Genomic DNA, 20,286 nt, shown 5'->3' with positions numbered 1-20,286 from the left:
TCAAACGTGGAATTCCTGGAAAGATGTGAACAGATTTGGGAGACAACAACATGTTGGAGAGGAAAGGGTGGTTGGTGATGGGCAGTAGTTTGCAAGGACAGTAGGTTCAAGACTTATTATTTTGAGGAAAGGGGTGATGACAGCAGATTTAAAGGAGAGAAGGACAACATCTGAAGGGAGAGAATGGTTTAAAATGTTTGCTAAGATGAGGAGAAGTTGAGTAATCAGTATGATCAGGGGAACAGGTCATGGGTTCTTAAGGACAGTATGAGCTCAGGGAGGGTATGAGGGCAGATGGGAGAGAAACTAGAGAAAGTTGTGAGTTCAGGGCTAGAGCAAGGGGGATGGGGGTAAGAGCTTTAAAATAAGTTTAACTGGGTAGGCTAGTGGAAGGGAGACGCCTGATGGAGGCACTGATTGGATTGTCTCAACCTCAGTGACAAAGAAGTCCATTAACTCCTCGAATTTGTAAGTTTAAATAATTCCTGCTAATTGTTTAATTATACTAATGCATTCCCTGAAGTAGGACAACTACCTTCTATGCTGTAGACCATTTTTCTAATAAACCTGTTTATATACTCAAATGAATATCTAACTAACCTGTTCAAATCTTGCCCACTAAGGTGGACAAAACATTGATTTGTTCAAGAATTTTCCTTCTCTCTAGTTGAGGAAATACATAAAGAATTCTACCACCCCAATTCAGATGAGGGATTCAGTAGGAATGTTGGTATAAAATTGATGGTATGGGATAAACCAGCAATTCTTCATCTTCTTTATTCACATTACCATTGACTTTGATATGTGGCATATTCTGAAGTTATGGTAAATCATGAATTTTCTATTTGCACATAAAGTGCTGCAGGGGAACTACCATCTTAACAATTGGCACCATTTTCCCATTGATAGCTCATAAAAATCCTTTATATTCAGAGTGGTGCACTTACATGAAGACATTGGAACACACCAATTGAGTTGACTTAAAACACTTAAATATTTCAAACTACCAATGCCCAGAAATCATGTAGTACTGTGCTCACCAGGCATTAAAACATCCATCCTTTAGAATACATGAGTGGTTTTAGTTTCCTACCTTCACTAGAATGTAGCTGTGTAGAATCATGAGATTTGTTATCATTTCAGAGGGAATTTTGATTTTCTGTGCTTTGAGCTCTGTGTACATACTAAATAGCACATCATGTGCATTCCTGTAGTTTCCTGAAACAAAACAAAAGTTGCAGTAAATCTCACTGCAGTCTCAATTTCTCCCACATACATTGAATTTTTCAGTTTACCTTTTAGCAATTAGAATATAACCTGTTGGGCTATTAATCTGACAGACATCAAGTTCTCTGTGGATTTCGGGTTACTGGATTTAAAAAAAAGACAATTGAGTTTCTAGGACTGGTCACTTACAATCAGATTATTTGCAGATGAATTTTCAGTAGGCAAGATTGAAACAAAAAAATCTGCAAATGCTTGAAATTGCATTCCTCAATAATTCCTCAAAGACTTTAACTGGTAGAGAACAGACAATTATTCCCCTTCTGCAAAGCATTTCTCCATCTTTAGTCAAAAGAATTTCCACTGGACGCTGACGAAAGCAACTCAACTGTCAGGTTTGATGGTTTAATCTTTTCATACAGGGAATCAAAGCTGTCACATTATGTGGATTGACTTCAACAACTCATTGTGAATGCATGTCAACCAAAACCCTTATGGCAATTTAGTCAATTAGATGACATAGTCTTCTCACTTAATATATCTTGCAAGAGCAATTCTCTAAAAAATAATATTCATGCAGTTAATATTCATTCATTCTGAAATAGTTGCAAACTGTGTGGGCACAATAGAAATTTAAAAACAATATATGTATCTATTATTCAGAGAGTTTGCTATCCCAGATTACTTTGTGTACCACTTCCAATGTCAGTTCATAGGTGGTGTTGGGAACAAACGTATAGGGAGAAACTTGAATTGTAACACTGTATCAACAAAAACACTCATAAGAACCTTGCCAATTAAAAGCTTAACTTTGATGGAGTTATTCCAGAATGACGATAAACACATTAGTTGCTGTAGCAGTGGAATATTTTTTCAAGGTTTGCTCTCAAAGAGAAAAAGATACAGGTTTCCACATAGCTTTTTTCTTTGCATAGACAATTATACCTGCAGATTGTTCTTCTCTGGCAATGATTATCGCTGTTCTGGCTGCTTCTCGATATTGCTTCAATGCCATATACAGTCGGAAAAGGTACTTTGCATCCTAGATTGGCAAAGCGAGAAGACAGAAGGGGGGGGGGGGGCAGGAAAACAGTATTGAATTTTTAAAAAAATTAAAAAATTTTTATTAAAGGTTTTCATAAAATATCAATAACAAAATGAGAAAGAAAAAAGAACCTAACAGGGTTAAGTACAAAACACAATCTAAAAAAGCAACCCCCCAAACCCCTCCCCCCCTGTACCTAAATAATAAATTAACATTAACACCCCGACTTAAGACAACAGGTGTATACACCCCATCAGACCCTTCCAGTGTAAATAACATAAACAAAAATAAAGTAAACCCCCCCCCCCCCACCCCCCCGAGCTGCTGCTGCCATTGACCAATGTCTAGCCTTCTGCCAGAAAGTCTAAGAACGGTTGCCACCGCCTAAAGAACCCTTGTACCGACCCTCTCAAGGCGAATTTCACCCTCTCCAATTTAATGAACCCTGCCATATCGCTGATCCAGGATTCCACGCTTGGGGGCCTCGTATCTTTCCACTGAAGGAGAATCCTTCGCCGGGCTACCAGGGACGCAAAGGCCAGAATTCCGGCCTCTTTCGCCTCCTGCACTCCCGGCTCCTCTGCCACCCCAAATATTCTTTCTTTGCATAGACAATTATACCTGCAGATTGTTCTTCTCTGGCAATGATTATCGGTCCAAAACATTACTCTCCAAAACACTACTCTCCAAAATCAGTTGCATTCTTGGACACACTCGTCTCCATCAAGGACGGTCATCTCAGCACTTCGCTTTACCGCAAACCCACGGATAACCTCACGATGCTCCACTTCTCCAGCTTCCACCCTAAACACATTAAAGAAGCCATCCCCTATGGACAAGCTCTCCCTATACACAGGATCTGCTCAGACGAGGAGGAGCGTAACAGACATCTACAGACGTTGAAAGATGCCCTCGTACGAACGGGATATGGCACTCGACTCATCGATCGACAGTTCCAACGCGCCACAGCGAAAAACCGCACCGACCTCCTCAGAAGACAAACATGGGACACAACCGACAGAATACCCTTCGTTGTCCAGTACTTCCCCGGAGCGGAGAAACTACGTCATCTTCTTCACAGCCTTCAACACGTCATTGATGACGATGAACATCTTGCCAAGGTCATCCCCACACCTTGCCTTCAAACAACCGCAAACAAACCATTGTTTGCAGCAAACTACCCAGTCTTCAGAACAGTGACCACGACACCACACAACCCTGCCATGGCAATCTCTGCAAGACGTGCCAGATCATCGACATGGATACCACTATTACACGTGAGAACACCACCCACCAGGTACACGGTACATACTCGTGCGACTCGGCCAACGTTGTCTACCTCATACACTGCAGGAAAGGATGTCCCGAAGCGTGGTACATTGGCGAGACCATGCAGACGCTGCGATAACGAATGAACGGACATCGCGCAACAATCACCAGGCAGGAATGTTCCCTTCCAGTCGGGGAACACTTCAGCAGTCAAGGGCATTCAGCCTCTGATCTCCGGGTAAGCGTTCTCCAAGGCGGCCTTCAGGACGCGCGACAATGCAGAATCGCCGAGCAGAAACTTATAGCCAAGTTCCGCACACGAGTGCGGCCTCAACCGGGACCTGGGATTCATGTCGCATTACATTCATCCCCCACCATCTGGCCTGCGAAATCCTACCAACTGTCCTGGCTTGACACAATTCACACCTCTTTAACCTGGGGTTACCCCATCTCTGGATCTGTAAAGATTTAATCACCTGCTAATGCTCGCATTCCAAGCATTGTTTGGCATCTTTGAATTTGTCTATATATATGTTTCTGGAACATACCTCTTCATTCACCTGAGGAAGGAGCAGCGCTCCGAAAGCTAGTGACATCGAAACAAACCTGTTGGACTTTAACCTGGTGTTGTAAGACTTCTTACTGTGCTCACCCCAGTCCAACGCCGGCATCTCCACATCATGACCCCAAATATTGCAAGCCCCCAGCCCGGTTTGACCCTGGATCCTACCACCCTCGACACCGTCCTCGCTACGCCCTTCCAAAATTCCTCCAGCGCTGGGCATGCCCAGAACATATGGGTGTGATTTGCTGGGCTCAGTATTGAATTTTAAATATACATCTGTGTATTTCAGTCATTTAACAATTAATAATTGCGCATAAAATTCATAAAGAATCCCTTTCAGTGTCCTAATCTCATGATTGAATTTGTCTTATTAAAGCAGAGTTTAAAAAATATGCTAAATATGTTCTGCCAGACATCAATGTCTTGACAATCCTCCTCCCAGATCTGAAGGTTGACATTTTTGAAATCGACTAACTGACGGAAGAAATACAGGACTTTGTTACTGCCCATTATTCCTTTGGGAAACGAGCAAACATAAAACGTGCTTAACAAAAACACTTAAGCATTTGCAAAATAGTGAATTGCTCTCACTGTCCTGATCATCAAATAGCTGTTCTAATATTCTCAGGTTTAAAATAGTTTGTGAAAATAACCAGTTAAACTTCAAAGGCTCCTAAAATAAAAGCAGAAAACACTCAGCAGGTCAAGCAACATCTGTGGAGATAGGAAGACCTTTTCCTCCCACAGTCCAAAGATGCACAGGTTTGGTGGATTTGCCCCTTAGTGCGTTACTGGGTTACAGGGTTAAGGTCAGGACATGGGCCTTTATAGAGTACTGTTTCCAAGGGTTGGTGCAGATTTGATGGCCGAATGGCGTCGTTCTGCACTGTAGAGATCCTATGATTCGTGAAATGTCGAAGACCCAGAAGAAGGGTGCTGGAAAGAAGGGGGCAAGAGAAAGTCTGCCATCGAGTGAGGCTGAGTCCTGCAGGCAGAAAGATGGCAGGGGCTGGTTCGACGGGTGGGGCTTCTCCCCTGACATTGGAAACTCTGACCGATGTTATGTTGGTGGAGTTCGAGAGGCTGTTTGTCCAAGCATATGGAGGTACTTCGGAGGGAGATGATGATGGTGATGAAAGAATGGGTGGAGGAGGCGATTGCCCTGGTAAAGGCGGCAGTGAGGAAGATGTTTGTCAAGAAGTTGAATGGGGTGGAGGAGGCATTGTCGCAACACAGCGACCAGTTCAGCTCGATGGGTGAGGAGCTGCGGAGGGTGCAGGAGGTCGGCAATGGGCTCAGAGCTAAGGTGGAGGACCCGGAGAATAGGTCACGGAGACCAGGGGCAAAATTCTCCGTTATCGGCGCAAAGTCCGCCGATCGGCGCAGAAAACGGCACAAATCCGACTTGCATCACGTCGGAAAAATGGGTCGAAAGTCTCCGGCCCGAAATGGGCCAGCAGCGACGTAACGGGATCCGCGCTTGTGCAGTGGTTCACGCCGTGCAGCGTCATACGCGCCGCACGGCGTGACGGCTCATAAGGCCGCGCTGCTCCCCCCCCCACCCGACCGGAACACCCGACCGGAACACCCGACTGGATGGCTGGCCGCCGCTCAGCCCCGAGGTTCGAGTCACGGGATGTGGAGGCGCTCCTGGACGCAGTGGAGCAGAGGAGGGACGCCCTGTATCCCGGGCACGGCCGCAGAGTTGCCCCACGCCACAGCCGGCGTCTGTGGAGGGAAGTGGCAGAGGCCGTCACCGCTGTGGCCCTGACACCACGGACAGGCACCCAGTGCCACAAGAAGGTGAACGACCTCGTCAGAGCAGGCAGGGTGAGCCTCCCCCATATCCCCCCCTTCCCCCATATCCTCTCCTCCCCCATATCCCCCCTCCCCCATATCCCCCCTCCCCCATATCCCCCCTCCCCCATCCCCCATACCCCCCCCCCCCATATCCCCCCTCCCCCATATCCCCAAGTGAATCCAGCCCTAACCTTAACCTCTGCAATGCACGCGCAACCGATGGCGTGCATTCATATACCTGCCTAACAGTGTTGCCTTTTACCCCTGCCACCCCCCCGCACACAACAATAGGGAGCATGTGAGGACTGGAGGAGGCCCCGCTGATGAGAGGCCACTGACCGAACACGAGGAAAGGGCCCTGGAACTGGCTGGCGGACCTGACGACCGGGAGGTTGCTGATGCAGAGGTCGGGGGCGTACTAGCAAGTGAGCCACCGACAGCCCGTCCCCATATCATCTGATCACTGCCTGATGTCTAACCATGCATGCTTCATTGTGTATCGCAGGACCAAACGTCCAGGCACCCATCCCCGCAGATGCAGACCGCCTGCAGGATGCCCCTCGGAGGCCACGGGAGACAGAGAGACCCGGACCCTCCAGCATACGTTGCCCGCAGGATGCCCCTCGGAGGCCACGGGAGACAGAGAGACCCGGACCCTCCAGCATGCAACGCCCGCAGGATGCCCCTCGGAGGCCACGGCAGACAGAGAGACCCGGACCCTCCAGCATGCGACGCCCGCAGGATGCCCCTCGCACACCACGGGAGACGGAGAGACCTGGAGCAACAGGGAGACGACACCCCCGTCACGTGCGGGAGCGACCACCCAGCGACGAGGGGGGCAGCCACAGGCCCCCGTCACATCCGAGCCGGGACAGCACTACCCGGGACAGCACTACCCGGGACAGCACTACCCGGGACAGCACTACCCGGGACAGCACTACCCGGGACAGCACTACCCGGGACAGCACTACCCGGGACAGCACTACCCGGGACAGCACTGCCCAGGACACCCCTACCCGGGACAGCACTGCCCAGGACACCCCTACCCGGGACAGCACTGCCCAGGACACCCCTACCCGGGACAGCACTACCCAGGAAGACGAAATACCAGACAGTGACTCAGAGTGGATGGGTGGAGACGAACCCCCACCCCAAAGTGCCATGGACTCAGAGTGGGACGAAGAGCACGACACAACGCCACTGCTGTCACCAACACCCTCCACCATCGCAGAAACACTCACCTCGGTTGGGCACTTTAGTGATGAGGCGTCTGGTACATTCGCTGGTGCGCACAACACAGCCGTCCCGGTACAGCAGGTGGAGGTAGGAGCAGCAGAGGGGCCGGGCGGTCGGAGGGCAGCCCAGCCCAAGCGAACATCTGCCGCCCAGATGGATCCCGGGTTCCTGGAGTTTCCACACCCACACATAGATTCGATGCAACCACCGACCCGGAGACGAGCGAAGAGGGTGACGGCCGGCTTGCGGCGGCTGCAGTCACAGGTGGAGGAGTCCACCCGCGTCCAGGAGCTGGAAGTGGTGCCGGTCATGCGTGCCACCCAGGCCGACACCGCACGGGTGGCGTCCGCGGTGGAGGCAATGGGTGCGACGGTGTCAGACATGGGGAACGGTTTGCGAGGCCTGGGGCTTTCCGTGCAGGCGGCGTCTGTGGCCCAGGACATGGCTGCCCTCTCACAGGAGGCCATGAGCCAGTGCCAGCGCCAGATGCAGAGGCGCTCAACACCATAGCCCAGTCTCAGCAGGCCATGGCCCAGTCTCTGCAGGCCATCGCTGAGGGCATCGGCGCCAGTGGCCATGTGCGAGCCGGCGTCGCACTGTCACAGACAGGGTTTGCTAACCCCCTGGGCTCCATGGCTGCAAACCTGCAGACCTCTGTCGATACCAGCACGGGCCTCCAGGACTGGCAGCGCCAGATGTCGGGGGGGCATCGGATGGCCAGTCAGTTCGCATCCCCCACCCATGTAGAGGCCTGGGGGCCACCGGGAAACCCGAGGGAGGAGGAGGTGGTGTGGTCCGTCCCGGCTCCCCCTGTAGGGGAGGTCCCGGAACACCGCGACACCTCAGACTCCCCTCCCCCCTTCCGTCCCAGGTGCATCGGGTGGGCAACGGGCAGGACAGGCTGGCAGCTCGCCATCCCAGTCGCCCGGGCCGCAGCCTGGCCCATCTAGGCCAGGACGCCCCAGGAAACGGCCGCCAAAGGGATCCAGTGTCAGAGAGCAGGAATCACAGGAGTCCACTCCAGTTCTGCTGTACCGCCTGGGGAACCACGTAGACGTAGTCAAAGGGCCCGTAAGGCCAAACAATTAGACACTGAGTAAGTTGGCACGGGTGCAGGGCACAGATGAGTTTTTGGGGCTAGGGCACGTGCATGATCTCGTTTGGTTATTAAAGTCAATGTTACACCTACAGAAGCTGCCTTTGTGCTCTGTCCAAAGCGTGCGGGGGTGTCATGTACGTTGAGCGCAAGTGTGTGTGTGAGGGGTGGTCTTACCTCAGCCCCAGGTGAGTCTGCCCCCTTCCCCCTGGGCCGCCATCAACATCCCCCCGGGCAGAGGACGGGACCGTGCGCTGCAGTGTCACAGCCGCATGCAGGGATGGTCCGGTGGATGGTGGTACTGTGGCCATGGGTCAGACATAGTCCAACAATGTGGAGCCAGGAGCTCACCGCAGGGCGGGTTGTCATCATCCTCCATGGCCTGCAATAGACACGCGTCCACCCGCAACTGTGTGAGCCCGGCCGTTGTGCCGCAGGTGGATCGGCAATGGGGGGGGTGGGGGGGTGGTGTACATGCGGGTGGGGTGGGTGGGGTTGGGGAGGGGGGTGAGGGTGCTGGGTGGGTGGATGGGTGTGGGGTGGTCGGCTGTTGCCATGGTGTGCGGTCTGTGGCCATACTACCCGATTCCCATGCCCATCTAGTCAGTGAAGCGGGCGGCTATCAGTCTGTCCGTGCCCGCTGGGCCAGCCGGTAACGGTGGACAGCCACCCGCCTGTGTCTACCCCGTCTGCCCTGACCATTACCCCCATCCCCCTCATCTGGGGAGGACTGCGCCTCTTCCTGCTGCTCCTCCACTCCGCCCTCCTCTGCCTGCGGCACATCGCCCCTCTGTTGGGCTATGTTGTGCAGGACGCAGCACATCACAATGATGCGGCCGACCCTATCTGACCGATACTGGAGGGCGCCCCCAGAGAGGTCCAGGCACCTGAAACGCATCTTCAGCACGCCAAAGCACCTCTCTATCACTCCCCTTGTCGCTACATGGGCATCATTGTAGCGGTTCTCCGCCTCATTGCGTGGCATCCGTATAGGCGCCATCAGCTACGATCGCAATGGGTAGCCCCTGTCGCCCAGCAACCAGCCCCTCAGCCGGGGATGGCGTCCCTCGTACATGCTGGGGATGGATGACCGCGACAACACATATGAGTCATGTACACTGCCTGGGTAACGGGTGCAGACTTGCAGGATCATCATGCGGTGGTCCTAGACCACCTGTACGTTCATCGAATAGGTCCCCTTCCTATTGGTGAACACGGCCCTGTTATCCGCAGGTGGCCGCACGGCGACGTGCATCCCATCAATCGCGCCCTGGACCATGGGGAACTCAGCCACGGCAGAGAAGCCCACGACCCGGGCATCTTGGCTGGCCCAGTCCACAGGGAAGCGGATGTAGCAGTGCGCCATGGCATATAGGGCATCTGTCACTGCCCGGATGCACCGATGTCTGCGATATGCCGGACAGGTGCCCACTCGGTGCCTGGAATGACCCCGTTGCATAAAAGTTCAGGGCCACCGTAACCTTGACGAACACGGGGAGAGGGTGTCCCCCGCCAGTGCCACGCGGTGACAGGTGTGCCAGCAGGTGGCAGATGTGTGCCATGGTTTCCCGCCTCATCCGGAGTCTCCTCCTGCATTCCCGGTCCGTGAGGTCCTGGTATGACTGCCGGGGCCGGTACACACGGGGCGCCCTCGGGTGCCTCCGTTGCCGTGGGGCCGCGACGTCCTCCTCCCCCTCCTCATCCTGTCGGTCAGGTGTCCCTCCAGCCTGGGCGGCTGCCGCCTGCCCCTCTGCGGCAGCCTGCGCCGCCTCTCTGGCACGCTCCTCCTCATCCAGGGCAACATGGACATTAGCGGCTGCCGCCACGGCGGCCAACATCGCTGGATGATCGGAAAACATGACGGCCTAGTTGGGGGTGGGGGTGGGGGGGGGGGGGGGGGAGAATGACGACATGTCATCATTGCCCTTATCCCCTCCTTCCCCCCAGCCAGGTGGCATGGACCGCATGGGTCCAACTGTTGGAGGCTGGCACCTGTACAGGTGGACCAACTCACTTGCCCTCGCACCCCCCCTCCCCGGCACGGACCCCCACCATCCCCCTCCCCGGCACGGACCCCCCCAACCTCCTCCACGGCACGGACCCCCCCCATCCCCCTCCCCGGCACGGACCACCCCAACCTCCTCCCCGGCACGGACCCCAACCTCCTCCCCGGCACGGACCCCAAACTCCTCCCCGGCACGGACCCCCCATCCCCCTCCCCGGCACGGACCCCCTCCCCATCCCCCTCCCCGGCACGGACCCCCCCCCCTTCCCCTCCCCGGCACGGACCCCCCCCCCCCAACCTCCTCCCTGGCACGGATCCCAACCTTCTCCCTGGCACGGATCCCAACCTCCTCCCTGGCACGGATCACCCCCCAACCTCCTCCCCGGCACGGACCCCAACCTCCTCCCCGGCACGGACCCCCTCCCCGGCACGGACCCCCTCCCCGGCACGGACCACCCCCCCCAACCTCCTCCCCGGCACGGACCCCCCATCCCCCTCCCCGGCACGGTCCCCCCCCCCCCATCCCCCTCCCCGGCACGGACCCCCCACCAACCTCCTCCCCGGCACGGACCCCCCATCCCCCTCCCCGGCACGGACCCCCCCCCCCCCCCCCCAAAAAACCTCCTCCCCGGCACGGTCCCCCCATCCCCCTCCCCGGCATGGACCCCCCCCCACAACCTCCTCCCCGGCACGGACCCCCCCAACCTCCTCCCCGGCACGGACCCCCCATCCCCCTCCCCGGCACGGACCCCCCCCCCCAAAACCTCCTCCCCGGCACGGTCCCCCCATCCCCCTCCCCGGCATGGACCCCCCCCCCCCCAACCTCCTCCCCGGCACTGACCCCCCCAACCTCCTCCCCGGCACGGACCCCCCATCCCCCTCCCCGGCACGGACCCCCCCCCCAAACCTCCTCCCCGGCACGGTCCCGCCATCCCCCTCCCCGGCACGGACCCCCCCAACCTCCTCCCCGGCACGGACCCTAACTTCGTCCCCGGCACGGACCCCCCCCATCCTCCTCCCCGGCACGGACCCCCCCAACCTCCTCCCCGGCACGGACCCCAACCTCCTCCCCGGCACGGCCCCCCATCCCCCCCCCCCCCCCCCCCCCCCATCCTCCTCCCCGGCACGGACCCTCCTCCCGGCACTCCCCCGGAGCCCAGCACACTCTAACCACCCCCCCCCCCGCCGCACACACACACACACAACCCGAGACACACCTCTCCCCACACATTCAGACTGCGGCCACGCCATCGCCTGCCCAGAGCCAACCCCCCAGGCCGTCACTCACCTCCACGCTGGTCGGCGTGACCCTGGAGCACAGGGTCACGCCGATGAAAAGAGGTTTGATTTACGTCGACGTGAACGGTCATCACGTCGACGGGACTTCGGCCCATCCGGAAGGGAGAATATCGTCAGGCCAAAAATCGGCTGCCTTGCGCAGACCCGTGCCATTCTCCGAAGTCAGCGGCGCCATTAACGGCCCGCCGACTTTTCTCCCTTCGGAGACTTCGGCAACCGGCGGGGGCGGGATTCACGGCGGCCAACGGCCATTCTCTGACCCGCTGGGGGGTCAGAGAATGACGCCCAAGGTCTGAGAAGCGTGGGCCTTCCTGAGGGGGTGGAGGGCCTGAGGCCGACCCAGAACTTTGGAAAGGTGTTTGCAGAGATGATGGAGGCGGTGGAGATCCCTCCTGCTACAAGTTGGACAGGGCACATCGGTTGCTCAGGCCGAAGCCTAAATCGAATGAGCCACCAAGTAAGGTTATAGTCTGCTTTCACACGTTCCACGTGAAGGAGAAGGTTTTGAACCGTGCGAAGTAGGGACAGGCGGTGAAGTGGGAAGGCGCTGGTATATGAATATACCTGGACCTGGCGGCAGAGCTGGGGAGAAGGCAGGTGGTCTTTGGACGGGTGACAGCGTCACTGCACGGCAGTGGAGTGAGATTTGGAGTGGTCTAGCCTGCGAAGTTGAGAGTGACGCACAACTTGAGCGATTTCTATTTCGAGACTGTGAAGGTATTCGTTAAGGCTGAAAGACTGGGACTGAGGTGATAGTTGGGATTTGGACTTGGTTGGTGGGGACGGGGTAGTGTTTTCCTTATCAAGGGTTTTGTTTCTCAGTTTTTGAATGGGGGGGGGGGTTGTTTACATGTGTGTCGGGTTCTGGTTTTACTTTTGGGGTTGCGGTTCTGTATTCTTTGATATAAAGGAGGTGTTTTTTTTTGGTGCTGGGTTACTGAGAAGGGGGCTCTGGCAGGGGTCACCACAATAGCAAACAAAAGTTGGCTAGTGAATGGGAGTGTTGTAAGGGGAGGGACTGCGGTCGTTGGAGTCTGCTTGAGCAGGTTTCGATGGACCTGTAAGGTGTGAATTGTAGGGGGAGGTGTTTGCAAGAGGAAGTGGGTGGGGAGATTCTGGGAGGGGTTGGGGGAGGGGTTCAACGGTAATAAAAGGATGGGGTGGGCCTGGGGTTACGGTGATGGTGGATAGGAGGGACGGGAGGGAAGTTAGACCCCCCTCCGGTCAGAATAGTGTCTTGGAATGTGAGGGGTTAGGGGCACCGGTGAAGAAATCAAGAGTTTTCACGCACTTGAAGAGTTTAAAAGCTGATGTAGTGATATTGCAGGAGACCCATTTGAGGGTGAAGGATCAAGTGAGGCTAAGTCAGGTTGGTGAGTCAGGTGTTTCATTCAGAATTTGATAGTAGGGCTCTGGGGTTGGCAATATTGGTGGGCAAGAGGGTGAGGTTTCAGATAGAGACGGTGGCTGGTCGGCGGGGGGTGGGGTGGGGGGCAGGTATGTGATAGCGACAGGTGCTTTGGAGGAGAGGCTGGTGATGCTGGCAGGTGTATATTGTACTAATTGGGACCAAGTGTTGGAACCGAAGGTGGACAGGTCCCAGCCACGCTCACAGACCCATTCGGTTGGGGGAAGGGAGGAAATGAAGGCGTTGGCTGGGTTCATGAGGGAGATGTGAGGTGTGGATCCTTGGAAGACTTTACAACCAAGGGATCTGGAGTATTTGTTTTTCTCCCCGGTGAACAAGGTGTATTCGAGGATTGACTTCTTTGTGGTGGGAAAGGTGCTGTTGGCTGGGATTAAGAGGTCAGAGTAGTCGGCAAACATGATCCCGGATCATTCTCCGCATTGGATGGATGTAGTTCTGGAGAAGGGGACAGCCCTGCGGCCAGGGTGGAGAATGCATGTGTGGTTACAGGTGCACCCGAGCTTCTGTGACAACATAGGAAAGTTGATTAAGGAATATGAGGAGTTTAATTGCATGGGGGAGGTCTCACGATCTGGTCTGTGAGGCACTGAAGGCGGTGGATAGGGGGGGGGGGGGGGGGGGAGGTGATCTTTTTTAAGGCTAAAGTGGATAGAGAGGAGAGGGAGGAATGCCAATGACTGATAGGAGAGATTTTGGAGGTGGATGGGAGGTATGCGGGGACCCGGACCCGGGTCTCCAGACAAAGAGGAATGAGTTGCAGGCAAGATTTGACTTATTGTCCACGGGGAAAGCAGTGCTTCAGTTGAGAAAGGCGAGGGGGGCTGTCTAAAGTACGGGGAGAAGGTAGGGTCTATGTTGGCAGGTCAGCTCTGTAGGTAGGCCGCGGCGAGGGAGATAATTTGGGTGCAGCACAAGATGGGGTGTTGGTGGTGGCTCCGGAACAGATTAATAAGATTTTTGAGGGGTTCGATAGGGATCTATATAGATCGGAGTCACCGGAGAAGGAACGGGGGATGAGGGAGTTTCTTGGAGGGGTGGAGTGACCTAGGTTGGGGGAGGCGAAGAGGGCAGGGTATGAGGAGCCGGTGAGGGAGGTGAAGGTGGCGATTGGGAGGATGCAAGCAGGGAAGGTGGCGGGACCCAATGGGTTTCCGGTCGAATTTTATAAAAAGATTTAATAATGATGATAATAATAATCTTTATTGTCACAAGTAGGCTGACATTAACACTGCAATGAAGTTACTGTGAAAAGTCCCTAGTCGCCACATTTTGGCACCTGTTCGGGTACACTGAGAGAGAATTCAGACTGTCCAATTCACCTAACAGCATGTCTTTTAGGATTTATTCTATTTAAGGATAGGCTGGGGACGTTAATGGTGGGGACGTTTGAGGACGTGATAGTTAGGGGTGTCTTGCTGCAAACAATGAGACAAGCTTCCATCTCACTGTTGCTAAAGAAGGATAAGGATCTGGTGGGGTGTGGGTCATATAGACCCATATCTCTGCTGAATGTAGATGCCAAAAATCTGGCAAAGGTGTTGCCATTAAGGTTGGAAGGAAGCCTCCCAAAGGTGATCGAGGAGGACTAGATGGGGTTTGCAAAGGGAAGAGGTTGAATAGGAGCAGGTTGTTGAACATTGTGCTGTGTCTGGCAGAGGGGAGGGAGATGATAGTGGTGGTGTCGCTGGATGCAGAGAAGGCGTTTGATGGGGTGGAGTGGAGTTATTTGATAACGGTATTGAAGAAATTTGGAATTGGGCCGAAGTTTATGGCACGGGTGCAGCTGCTATATAAGGAGCTGATGGCGAACGCGAGCACAAATAGTCTGGACTCAAGAGTAATTTGCATTGCATGGGGTACAAAGCAGGGATGCCCCATGTCCCCCCTTCTGTTTGCATTGGCTATGGAACCGTTGGCTATTGCGCTGAGGAGCTCGGGTTTGTGGAAGGGGATAGTGAAGGGGGGGTGGAGCATAGGGTACAGATGATTTGTTGCTGTCTATTTTGGAGCCGAGCTCTTCGGTGGGGAGTATAATGGGGTTGCTCCAGAGGTTTGGGACGCTTTTGGGGTATAAATTGAATTTAGGGAAAAGTGATTATTTTGTGGTCTCCCCTCCGGGAGTGGGAGGGGGTTCTGCCATTTTGCCTGGCGGCGTCTCATTTTAGGTATCTGGGGGTGCAGGTAGCCCACAATTGACAAGGCTTCGGAACTGTAACTTCACTAGCTTGGTGGGTAGGGTGAAGGCTGATTTGTTGAGGTGGGACAATATCCCCCGTCGTTGGCGGGCCAGGTGTAGGCAGTAAAGATGAATGTTTTGCCGCGATTCCTGTTCTTGTATCAATGCATGCCGGTCTTTTTGTCCACGGTGCTTTTTAGGGGGAGTGGATAGGCTAATATCCTGGCTTGTTCGGGTGGGAAAGGTGGCTAGAATTAGGAAGGTGATACTGCAGAGGGTAAGGCGGGTGGGGGTGGTGGGGATTACGTCTCCCAAATTTGTTGTATTATTATTGGGCAGCAAATGCAGAGAAGGTTCAGGGTTGGAGCGGGGGGTGTTTTGTGGGAGAGGATGGAGGCGTGCTCTTGCAGGGGGTCGGGGTTGCAGGCACTGGCAAAGGCGCCGCTCCCGATGGCCCCAGAGAAATATTCGGGGAGTCCGGTGGTGGTGGCTATGCTGAAGATCTGGAGCCAGTTTAGACAGCATTTTAGGCTGGGAGCTGGGTCAGGGGAGGTGCCAATTAGGGGAAATCATGGGTTCGAGCCGGGGAGGATGGATGCAAGGTTTCGGGGATGAGAAGAAATGGGATCAAGGAAATTCTTTTTGGGAGGGCCCTTTGCGATTTGGAAGAGGTTGGGCGAGATTTGGTCAGGTGCAGGAAGAAAGCTTTCGGTATACGCAGGTGCATATACCTAACTTTGCGAGGAATGTCTTCCCGACAGCTTTTGCCTTCTCATTGCTGGAGGCAGTGCTGTCGGTGGGGCTTTTGGAGAGGGGGTTATCTCGGCAATTTATGGGAGGATCTTAGAGGAGGATGGCGTGTCCATGAAGTGGGAGGAAGAGTTGGGGTAATGCTGGACGGGTGTCTGTGGTGCGAGGTGCTGTAGAGGGTAAATGCATCGACTTTGTGTGCAAGGCTAGGCTGATACAGCTGAAGGTAGTGTATAGGGCACACTTCACAAAGTCTAGGATAAGCCGGCTGTTCGAAGGGGTGGACGCCGTCTGTGAGCGATGTGGGGTGGGGATCTGTGAATCACGTACATATGTTTTGCTCCTGCCCGAAGCTGGAAAGGTTTTGGATGATAGTGTTTAGCACCATTTCGAGGGTTTTACATGTGGACGTGGAGCCCAGTCCCCGAGAAGCCATATTCGAGGTGTCGGATTGGCCAGAGCTGCAGGTTGGTACAGGGGCAGATGTTTTAGCCTTCGTCTCACTGATTGCTTGTCTTCTTGGGGTTGAGGTCAGCTTCTCCACCCTGTGCCTCGGCATGGCAGGGGGGCCTGCTGGATTTTCTGACCCTGGAAAAGATGAAGTTTTCTCTGAGGGGGGGGGGGGGGGGGGGGGGGGCGGGCAAGTGATGGGTTCTACAATTGTTGCGGTTTGTCCATCGTGCATTCTTGGAAGTTGGTTACCATTGACTGTTGAGGGAGTGGGGGTGGGTTTGGGTGGACTTGGGGGGGGGGGGCGGGGTTGTGAGGTTGTTTTGCATTGTAAAAATGTTGAAAATTTGTTGATTAAAAATATTTTCAAAAGAAAACCTTACAGGTCAGGGGCCTTTCATCAGAATTGGGAAATGTTAGAGATGTAACAGTTTTAAGCAAGGATAGTTGGGGCAAGACCAAAAGGAGGTCTGTGATAGGGTGGGAGACTGGAGAGATTGAATGACTTATGAGTTAATCTTACAGGGCCAAAGGGAATGTTAATAAGGCAAAATGGATACAAAGAAACAAAAGATGTGCTTAGTTTGTGCTGTTGTCTGAAAGCAAAAATAAGACAAAAAAAAAGAAAAACTTAAACATGCAAAGAATAAGAAAATGAAGTTCAGTGCACATTTGAGGAATAGAACCCTATCTTTCAATTTGGCACTTCACAACCCTTCCGTCTCAACACAGAATTTAAAATTTCAGACCATAACCCCATTTTGTTTCTTTCCTTTTGTCCTTCTTGTCTATCAAGTCTAATTTAAGTTAATTACGTTTATCCCATGTGTTTGACAACACCTCCCAGCCTCATAACTTTCACCATAGAGGACAGGGGTACAATCTCATGAGAACAACCACATCTCCAGTTTCCCTTCATACAGCATCCTGATTTGGACACAAATCACAGTAGCTTCATTGTTAATGGGTTACAATCCTGGAATTCCATATTTGCCCAACGCCATGCAGTTGGTATCATCACAAGGAGGAGGTCCATCAATTAGATATTGACAGTAAATTAAATCCTGCCAGTATTGCCCACATCTCGGGGAGATTGTGACGTAGTGGTAATGTCACTGGAATAGTAATCCAGAAATCTAGTAATCCAGGATAATACTCGGAGGATATGGGTTCAAATCCACCATGGTTGCTGGTGGGATTTAAGTTCAACTAATGAAAATTAATTAAAAAGGAATTAAAAGTTAGTCTCAGTAATAGTGTCCTTGAAACCATTATTGATTGTAAAAAAAAAAACAATTGGTCAGTAACGTCCTTTAGGGAAGGAGATCTACCATCTGGCCTGCATGCAACTCCAGATCCACAGTAATGCCTTCAGTTCCAGGGCAATTAGGGGTTGGGTAGCAAATGCTGGCCTTGCCAGTGATACACACATCTCATGAAATAAAATAAAATATCTAGAGAACAAAGTAAGAAAAAAGTCCTTGTCATTTTAAAGTGTAGAGTATAAAATACAGATATACTTTTTCTCCAGCTCTCTCTGGGTACCTGTGGAGGGAGCCGCGTGAGGCTGGGTCTGGCACCCGGACACATGATGATTGTGGGATGGACCAAGCGTTATGCCTAATAGGTTTCCTATTTTCTCTCCCCAGATGCAGGAGTGATGTTGCGGTGAAATGTAGTATTCTGTCCTGGGCCTGGATGAGGGTTGAACTGCATTGTGAGGAATCAATGTAATGTAATTTCCCCTTAGCTTTGGGGTTGCCGTGATTTTTCTTTCATCTGTTATTTTCTTTGAAGTGATGGGTATGATGTAACTCTATTTGTTGATTGTTTCCTGCTTTGGTGCAGGCAGGTCTTTTATTGGTGAAGGGAACACATTGGGAATATTGTTGCTGATTTAGCTCGTCTTGTTTATTCCCAGCTTGCATTGCCTTTGGTTATGTGCTGTACCCACTTTACATTGATACCTATGGCTTTCTTCTCTTTTCCTGCGGTATTTGCAATAACGTGAAAATTCCAATAAAATACTTTAAAAAAAAATTAGTCATGTTGTCATTTGGTAGTATAGAAGTTGAGTATTTCTGAAAAAGGCTTTTTATCTTGTACTCATCAAGACACTGTGCAAGAATACAAAAGGGGAAAAACAATAATTTGTACTGTATGCGAGGATAGTGCTGATTGGTTGGCAAGTGAACTTGATTGGAAGAGGCACTGCCATGGAGACTGACAATGAACTGCCAAGCATTGTTCTAAATTTAAACCAAGCAGCTTGACCAAGATGTTGCCCTGAGGAATGAGTCAGGGAATGACCGTCATTTGTTTTGTTTAGCAGAAACAGGTGCAATGTGTGTACATAGAACATAGAACGATACAGCGCAGTACAGGCCCTTCGGCCCACGATGTTGCACCAAAACAAAAGCCATCTAACCTACACTATGCCATTATCATCCATATGTTTATCCAATAAACTTTTAAATGAACTCAATGTTGGCGAGTTCACTACTGTTGCAGGTAGGGCATTCCACAGCCTCACTACTCTTTGCGTAAAGAACCTACCTCTGACCTCTGTCCTATATCTATTACCCCTCAGTTTAAAGCTATGTCCCCTCGTGCCAGCCATTTCCATCCGCGGGAGAAGGCTCTCACTGTCCACCCTATCTAACCCCCTGATCATTTTGTATGCCTCTATTAAGTCTCCTCTTAACCTTCTTCTCTCCAATGAAAACAACCTCAAGTCCATCAGCCTTTCCTCATAAGATTTTCCCTCCATACCAGGCAACATCCTGGTAAATCTCCTCTGCACCCGCTCCAAAGCCTCCACGTCCTTCCTATAATGCGGTGACCAGAACTGTACGCAATACTCCAAATGCGGCCGTACCAGAGTTTTGTACAGCTGCAACATGACCTCCTGACTCCGGAACTCAATCCCTCTACCAATAAAGGCCAACACTCCATAGGCCTTCTTCACAACCCTATCAACCTGGGTGGCAACTTTCAGGGATCTATGTACATGGACACCTAGATCCCTCTGCTCATCCACACTTCCAAGAACTTTACCATTAGCCAAATATTCCGCATTCCTGTTATTCCTTCCAAAGTGAATCACCTCACACTTCTCTACATTAAACTCCATTTGCCACCTCTCAGCCCAGCTCTGCAGCTTATCTATATCCCTCTGTAACCTGCTACATCCTTCCACACTGTCGACAACACCACCGACTTTAGTGTCATCTGCAAATTTACTCACCCACCCTTCTGCGCCTTCCTCTAGGTAATTGATAAAAATGACAAACAGCAACGGCCCCAGAACAGATCCTTGTGGTACGCCACTTGTAACTGAACTCCATTCTGAACATTTCCCATCAACCACCACCCTCTGTCTTCTTTCAGCTAGCCAATTTCTGATCCACATCTCTAAATCACCCTCAATCCCCAGCCTCCGTATTTTCTGCAATAGCCTACCGTGGGGAACCTTATCAAACGCTTTACTGAAATCCATATGCACATCAACTGCTCTACCCTTGTCTACCTGTTCAGTCACCTTCTCAAAGAACTCAATAAGGTTTGTGAGGCATGACCTACCCTTCACAAAGCCATGCTGACTATCCCTGATCATATTATTCCTATCTAGGTGATTATAAATCTTGTCTCTTATAATCCCCTCCGAGACTTTACCCACTACAGACGTGAGGCTCACCGGTCTATAGTTGCCGGGGTTGTCTCTGCTCCCCTTTTTGAACAAAGGGACCACATTTGCTATCCTCCAGTCCTCTGGCACTATTCCTGTAGCCAATGATGACATAAAAATCAAAGCCAATGGTCCAGCAATCTCTTCCCTGGCCTCCCAGAGAATCCTAGGATAAATCCCATCAGGCCCCAGGGACTTATCTATTTTCAGCCTGTCCAGAATTGCCAACACCTCTTCCCTACGTACCTCAATGC

General features: G+C 52.5%; 1 protein-coding gene across 2 annotated transcripts in view; it reads right to left on the bottom strand.

The window, feature by feature from the left end:
- Positions 1 to 20,286, bottom strand: part of wdr19 (WD repeat domain 19) — a 247,311-nt gene that overhangs the window by 21,939 nt on the left and 205,086 nt on the right. For both annotated transcript variants that reach the window (XM_072496582.1, XM_072496581.1), the window contains exons 30-31: positions 2,170 to 2,266; positions 1,094 to 1,218 (exon numbers count right to left, since the gene is read on the bottom strand). In XM_072496582.1, the coding sequence (XP_072352683.1) occupies positions 1,094 to 1,218; positions 2,170 to 2,266 (222 nt within the window). The remainder of the gene's footprint in view (positions 1 to 1,093; positions 1,219 to 2,169; positions 2,267 to 20,286) is intronic.

The sequence above is a fragment of the Scyliorhinus torazame genome, chromosome 3, assembly GCF_047496885.1.
Source record: "Scyliorhinus torazame isolate Kashiwa2021f chromosome 3, sScyTor2.1, whole genome shotgun sequence".
NCBI classification, from domain to species: Eukaryota; Metazoa; Chordata; class Chondrichthyes; order Carcharhiniformes; family Scyliorhinidae; genus Scyliorhinus; species Scyliorhinus torazame.
This window is presented reverse-complemented; position numbering and strand designations above follow the sequence as displayed.